The sequence below is a fragment of the Dufourea novaeangliae genome, unplaced genomic scaffold (genome assembly GCF_001272555.1).
Source record: "Dufourea novaeangliae isolate 0120121106 unplaced genomic scaffold, ASM127255v1 scaffold6, whole genome shotgun sequence".
Classification (NCBI taxonomy): Eukaryota; Metazoa; Arthropoda; class Insecta; order Hymenoptera; family Halictidae; genus Dufourea; species Dufourea novaeangliae.
In genome coordinates this window covers 4,231,359-4,239,157 of record NW_015373900.1, presented here as the reverse complement: position 1 = coordinate 4,239,157, position 7,799 = coordinate 4,231,359, and the positions used below count along the sequence as shown (strand labels likewise).

At 33.6% G+C, this 7,799-nt stretch overlaps 1 protein-coding gene across 1 annotated transcript; it reads right to left on the bottom strand.

Annotated features, from left to right (window-relative positions):
* Positions 1–3,713: 3,713 nt before the first annotated feature.
* Positions 3,714–7,517, bottom strand: LOC107193461 (apolipoprotein D-like). The gene is made up of 4 exons (XM_015582907.1): positions 7,407–7,517; positions 6,971–7,101; positions 4,969–5,148; positions 3,714–3,858 (listed from the first exon to the last, which is right to left on the bottom strand). Exons 1-4 carry the CDS (start codon positions 7,515–7,517, stop codon positions 3,714–3,716), a joined length of 567 nt encoding a protein of 188 aa, XP_015438393.1.
* Between the last annotated feature and the right edge of the window lie 282 nt (positions 7,518–7,799).

Below are 7,799 nucleotides of genomic sequence, written 5' to 3'. Positions count from 1 at the left end.
TAGATAAAACATAAATTGAATGTAAATTAATTCTCACACTAAGGACATTATGAGACTAAAAAATCCCCGTAACTAAGTTCTACTAATGTACTGAATTAGAGAAAGTTACCGAAAGAGACATATCTTATTTTCAATACAACTTTTAAGGGATGACACTATTGTGAACGCTTAGAACATAGGGTAACATTAGTAATTTTTTAGCAAAATGATAAAATTAATGGAAAATCTGATTAAGGCCTTTATTTATGGATGTCTCTTAGTACACAAAACAATAATATTTTTTCATAGTCTACGTTAGATTTGCTAGAGAAGTAAACACGTTTATACTAAAATTTTGATTTTTATATAAATGGTAAAGATTTGAAAAAAAATGTTCATTTTCACCTAAAAACTGCAGTGAAAATGGTTTATAACAAGACAAGTTTTTAACCAATCGTAAAAATCATATGTATTTTAACAAATCTAATATAGATTATGACAAAATTTTTTTTATGCCCTAGGTAAAAGTGTACGGTACTTTTACTACAAGCCCCGAAAGTTTTCAAGTTACTTTTGTAGATATCCAGCGCCGCCATTTTTACATAACAAAATAAAAAAGAATTATTTTATATACTAAAAGCCATGCATACTAAAGGCCTCAAATCCGATTTTCAATTCATGTTATCATTTGCCTAAAAAGAATTCCCTAAGTTACTCTATGGTTCCAAGCATTCGCACCAATATGTATAGCCCCTTAACATCATAAATCTATAGTCTGCCATATTTCGATGGATACTGAGAACCGCATCTCCCTTCGCCCTTTCAAATTTCGAGTTTAACTTCAAAAGCTGACGAACATCGGACACATATCGAGCTGAGTAACTGGTTTTCTGTTCAATCTTTCAGTATCTATCATACTTCACCTCGCATCCTTTAAGTGGCGTGGCTAAATTGTTTCTTTTTTGTTTTTGTTTTTTTTTTCACATTTCTCCTCGTGTGTTCTTTCAACGAGAGATGCCAGGGGCGTGTATGTTTGTTTATCCTCGGTGTACCCTATTATTAGGGGCCCGGTGCTGCTCGAAAACCGAATGGACCACGCGGATATTTGGGCCTTGAGAGACGATCGCGCGCATCCCCCATTCTGCTCTGCCTGCCTTCCAGTCTCTTCGACCCAGGCGTTCAGCTCTCCGCCCCCCTCCTCTCCGTCCCACCATCGCAGTACTCTCTCCCTTCATTTCGCGCGTAAGTGTAGTTCCAGACGGAGAAGGATAGCCGAATAAATTTCGGGATGGGGGTTCTTCTCCGTGTTTCCTCCCGACGGGGGCCTTTGCCTACCTATCTAGATCCTGATTTAGACTCCACCGCATTTTAATTTATCGCCGACGATCGTGCCGATTACAGAAACGCCTATCCTCGAAGAGAGAAACACGACTCCCATCGTCGCTTCTAATCAACTAATGTCCTGGTAGAACGATGTGTATTTACGCCTTGTTTTGTACCGAGTGACCGGTTGGTTTCTCGCCTCAGTGTGTCCTCGAACCGATCTTCGAGAGACATCCCAGCAGTTTACGGTTTTTATCTTCGAGGATCTCTTTAACGGAAAGAAAATGTATTAATTAAAGCATGGTCGGACACCGTGTCCACAACAGGAGATATTTATAAGTCCCCCTCCCCCCTTTTTTTTCACGCAATCTCGTTCACGTGGGGGAAACTCGTGGGATCCTTCGTCTCTTCTCCTCGATCCACAATGCACCGCTGATGACATATCCTGCAGGTCCGGCAATTGAATGGTGCCTGTTTGCACAGACGACACGTGACACACACCGCCGCCGCGTTAGGGACACAGCCACACCCTACCCGCGTTATTTGTTTAATTTACCAGTATTGTGACGCGGGTGTTTTCGTTAGTGGACGCTCGATTTATTGCGGCATGGGCCTATTTCCTGCATTTTTAACGTGGGAGAAAACGATGGTGGCGAGACGAGTGTTATTTACACGGGATTGCGCTCGGGTTGGACTTCCGATGAGAACTCGTGTGAAAATCTCGGCACGTTTTTATGGGGTTATTCTATTGGCATGGCAAATGTGATGTTTTGCGATTCATACGTGTATTCATATTGACGGTTCACATGAAGTATTGATCTTCATTCATGACTTTATGCGTTACTAAGCCCGGATGTGTAGCAATGGAGATATTGCTGTACGTGTGTCTTCTTTTCGATGAATGATATTTGTTCTTCCCATGGTAGGAACTAGTTTTCAGACTGAGTGAATAGTTACATAGTTAGATTAATTACATACTATTTAGATTAATACATTTTAGATTAATTTACTTATTAGAGAAGTTTCGTAATTTTTTTTACAATAATAATTTTTAATAATGAAAACTACTTTCTGGTATTTTTTTTAAATTATGAATACTCGTACGCTATAAAACAGTGTGTGTAATTAATACATATATGTATATGTCTTCAGTTAACCAAAAAGGATAGCTGCAAAGAAAACTATTTGAGAAAAATATAATAATTATTATTAGTAAACACATTAGTCACAGAACGTGGAAGCTAAAAAGTATTTACGTATATTTTTTTGTTGAAAACAGGTTGCATTACAGAAAATACGTAATAGGTACATAAAAAATAAAAAAATATAGATAACCACAGACATCCATATCTGAAAATAATCTTAATTAGTAACGTATAACTTCACAATTCTAAAACGCAGTCTGCTTTCTAAATTAAATACGTAAACAAAACAAATACTGCAAATTGAATTCTTTGTACATAGTACTCTTTACCGACATACAGTTATCTGTTTTGGGGCGGTACCGATTTGTAAATATTGACACGACATCTAATGGTATAGATCAGAGTTTCATTTTATTAGAATAATCAAAAATAATAATTTTCAAAATAATTTCCAAATATGTTTCGGATAAGTCCAGATGTACAATTAAAATATGGTAAGTAAGAATCCTGTTGATAATGTTCATTTGTAAGATGCACCGTTATCTGAATCGAATACGATATATGTAATTGATTTAAGTATTTGATAAAAGTACCATGTAAATAGCGGAGAAATATTTTTTATGGAACAGCGAATTAAAAGTAGTTTCGTTCTCCTTAAACTCAAAAATTGATTCATTTACAGAAATGTTTTAATAAATACTTTATTATCATACACTTTGTAATTTTTCAGTCTATTATGTTATACAATAAATAAATAGATATTATAAACATAAAAACTTAACATAACAAAATGTAAATTAAACTGATAAAAGATCTGTTTGCAAACCACGTACGTAACATACATACATATTAAGTACGTTATCCTACATCGTAGTTAAGTACACATAGTTAAGTATACTTCCGTAATTTAAATATATTATTCAAAAAACGGTATGTAAATAAATTATTCACAAAAAATTAGGAAGTTCGATCGACGATAAAATAAATTAAACACGTAGACATTTCCATCTGTCGGTTCAACTGACTTTATCGACGTATGGTAAAGCGAATCCTAAGTTACTTAACCGCAATAAAATAAATATTATTAAATCTAAATTATATAACAGTAATAATTGTGTCAGATCACGAATCAGTTCGAGCAGTTTTTACACGTAAAGAATTCATAGAATGTTCTGCCCCAAAAATCTTTTTTAACATCACAACAACGAAAGACTATGTACTGTCCCTTTACAAAACGTACTCCTATATTTTACAACATTTTGTCCGTTAATTTCCTCGTGGGCAATTCTTCTGATCCGTGCGAATAAAATATGCTCTGCTAATGCTATTTTTATCTAATATTTGATAAGCTTTCTCCAAAACGGAAACTGGCGGTTTCGGTTCTCTCGTTAGGATCCATGCGTTTCGAACACTAAAATGTAACAATGGCGATTATTATTATTTCATTATAACTAAATTATTTTATTGTACTTAACAATATTGTTATTAACCGTAATAATGTTGTTTTTTTATCAAGTATTCATTATTATTTATTCACAGTAATGGTTTCTTACTATAATAGCTACAGATAAGAAAATAATTCATTTTTTTATAAATAATATATTATTATACAGGGTGTCTCAGCTAACTTGGTCACCTCGAATAATGATTTAACGGTACACTTTATGAAAATTTTGAGACATGGAACTTAAATGGCATCAAGGGGCACATCTTATAAGGTACGTGCCTTTTTTTCTGGGTGAAGACATTTCAGAGATTTTAAGACCACCTTGATTTTTTTAAACGGAATGACCTATTTTTGTGCCATGGATCAATAGAGCATCGAATTCTGAGTAAAAATGTGTTGACCTTCATACGTCCTAAACCTAATAGTTAACGAGTTATTTACAAAATAATCACTGTATTGAAGTTGAGGGAGATCAGTTCGAGGACCTACATATAGCCTATAACTTCCAGATAGTAAGTACGTATTAATAATTATTTTGTAAATAACTCGTTAACTATTAGGTTTAGGACGTATGAAGGTCAACACATTTTTACTCAGAATTCGATGCTCTATTGATCCATGGCACAAAAATAGGTCATTCCGTTTAAAAAAATCAAGGTGGTCTTAAAATCTCTGAAATGTCTTCACCCAGAAAAAAAGGCACGTACCTTATAAGATGTGTCCCTTGATGTCATTTAAGTTCCATGTCTCAAAATTTTCATAAAGTGTACCGTTAAGTCATTATTCTAGGTGATCAAGTTAGCTGAGACGCCCTGTATGTTGCTAACAATATATTAATTAGTTAAAGATATCTAAAGCAGTACCGTAAATGAATATATGCGTATTTCATGTTATTGCACTTTATGACTGCAGATGTTATATAAAAATGAAAGAGCAAATGCTTCACCAAGTGTTACATTAATCAATTCTTCCTTCTAACGGTAATTTTGAAGCAATATGACATTATTTTTAAGAGTGTAAGCTTTCGTAGTCAAATCGAATGTACGTAACACATTTGTTTTTCTATATATTTACCTGAATACACTAAAGTTTGAGCAACTCCATACAACAGAGTAAGTTTCGTAATCGGTATCTAGAATCCAGTAAGGTGCGTCCACAGGTAGAGGTAGAGAAGGAAATGTCACGATTAATTTAGATTCACTCGTTCTGCCCAATGACTTTCCGATTCCCTCAATACTTGAAGAAACGCCGGTCCTATTCAGATCACAAAGTTTTTAATTGCATTCCATAGAAGTACTTGATTCAGCAAGTAACTGCTATATATAATATTTAAATAATAAGTGGGTTAAACTTTTGTATTGCTTTTTTACCTACATTTTGTTATTCTAATTTAGAATACTCAAGTCTAACACCTACTTCTGTAAATTCCCTAACGTTGTTAAAATTTCGACTGCCTTGGCAATCCCAAAAAATATTTTAGCATTCATCGGGTCTCATAAACTGTTCTTTAAATTAAAAAGCTTTTAACTTCAAAAAGGCAAATTTTAAAGACATTTTACCTTCCTAACATATTCTAAATAAATTGTGAGTCGTTTGATTTAATGTACTTGAGTTTACTCTGCTTCAGATTACTCTAAGAAAAAATTCGTATTGCATCAGAACTATCAATAAGTATTGTCAAAATAATCTTATAGTACGCGAAAAAAAAGATCAAGTTCTATTAATTTCCATGTCTATCCTCACAATTTCTCTTCTTTACTATTTGTTTTTAGTTTAATATTTTGAACTGTATACATAGATAGGTAACTATCGCACACTATGTACTCGGTATCCCTTGCCTACCATCAATTATCCTTGACTAATACAGACTACATAGTATTGACCGTTCACAAACCCCTTTTGATAGCCCGTGGCCACTACTAATCAGCAGTAACCGCATACCATCTCTATCCCTACATTAATATGTCTCTTGATTGTAATTGCATGTTACACCTCCACATTGCTATTTACTTTTTACTTGATTTTCACATTACATATATAATGTAAAAATACCAACTAATCCGGAATATCCGTGTACTTATTATTTTTAATCAAAGAAATCAGAGTTCGTTTGACCTGACGAAAGTACACTGTCTCTGAGGCACTTTCGAATATCTTATACATATACATTATACGAGTTAGACCACCATTTACTATTTTCTGTGTAAAATGAAAGTGAGCAAGTGTAAAAGAGTACAATTACATTCCGATTGTACTATATTAATTGTGTAAAAAAAAAGTACTCTACGAAAATCGGAAAATTGTACAGCTTCCGTCCCACTTATCAGATATTGCCTTGTCAAATTACCATTGAATCCATTCGTGGAAATGTTTTATGTTAGAAGAAAAGATTTTCAAATAGAAAAGTTGTTTAAAAATTTTTTTGAAGAGTTTTTCAATCAAAGTAATAATTTGATTTTATGTAATTGCTACAACGATGTTATCCGAAAAAGGACAGAAATTCTAAAAAGTAGTGGAAACTGTGTTTGATCATGAAATAAGATACAAATTGAAATCTATTGATCGCAATTTTATGCTTCGGAACTAAAAAACTTTTCGACTATAAATCCAACAAATTGTTAATAAGAGTATTATTATATATTAGGTGTACCAATAAGTAATCCACTAATTTTTAGCGAAAGCAATAATTCGTTTCTGTAAAAGTCAAGAATCTATACTGTTTCATTTATATTAATACAAATTTTCTGATTTCTTGCATCACTTTTACGCGGAGCAAAAAGTTGAGAAGACATTTTTAATTTAAAATATGTCATCCTATAATTAAAGTACAGTAGTGGATTGCTTAATGTTACGCATAATATTTATTTTTGATCGAAAGATCTGCGTGAAGCTATAATTTTCTTTGTCGGGACTGGAACCATAACTACAAAGTAAAAGTAATAATTTATGTTATAATATTAGTAGTCGATTATCAAATAACTATATTCAGAAGCAGCTAGGAATTTACAACTTCGGAAATATGAAAAATATCATAGATACAAATGATGTTTAGAAAGCATAAACGAATACTACTTACAGAGAAGATATCTGCTTATTCAAGATGTTTATGGATCCATTTTCACCTTGACTGTAGTTCGCAGTCACGCACTTACCACCGAATTCGAAAAGAGCGAAATACCTCTCCACTTCGTACCATTTCCCTATATACTAGAAAAAGAAGGTTAAAACGTAGTCTTTTATCGAAATGACAGAGCAAAGTGTACGAAAAGAATTGGGAACACCACCCAAGAAAGTCTGAATGAATTTCCACGTAAATGCCTCGCGTGTCTCTCATTACGTCGGATGTGTATCAGTGTCCCATTGAGGACAACTTTCTAAGTGCAGAAGGCGGTGCCTCATAAGTAAGTCAATAACATAGATGAACGAAGGAAATTCATTCTTGTCCTCTGAAGTTTGTCGCTACTTGACCGATAAACTACTCGTTGAATTATATGTATATTATTCATACACACCCTTATTATGTCGAAATTCTGCATAGCTTCCAAATTGGGACATGCGCCAAGAAATGGCACCTGCGCCGATGCCATTCTCGCGATGATCAGTAGTAGACACACTCGAAACATTTCTTCCTAGAAATAAAGTAGCACAGTTAATTTACAGTACTTGCTTGTATATAAATAATCTAGAGAAATATAACTGGAAGGAAATAATATTTCCATCGGTGTTTACGGACACAAAAAAAGTTTCTTTACCACTACTTTACCTACATGCGGAAACGTCATTTGATCGTCATATAATATATAATTATCAGTAGGTGAAAATTTTGTTTGATGTGTATATTGCACCCGTGCTGCAAAAGTGACACAACTCGAAAAACGTGTTTTTCGAATTATCACTACGAGAAA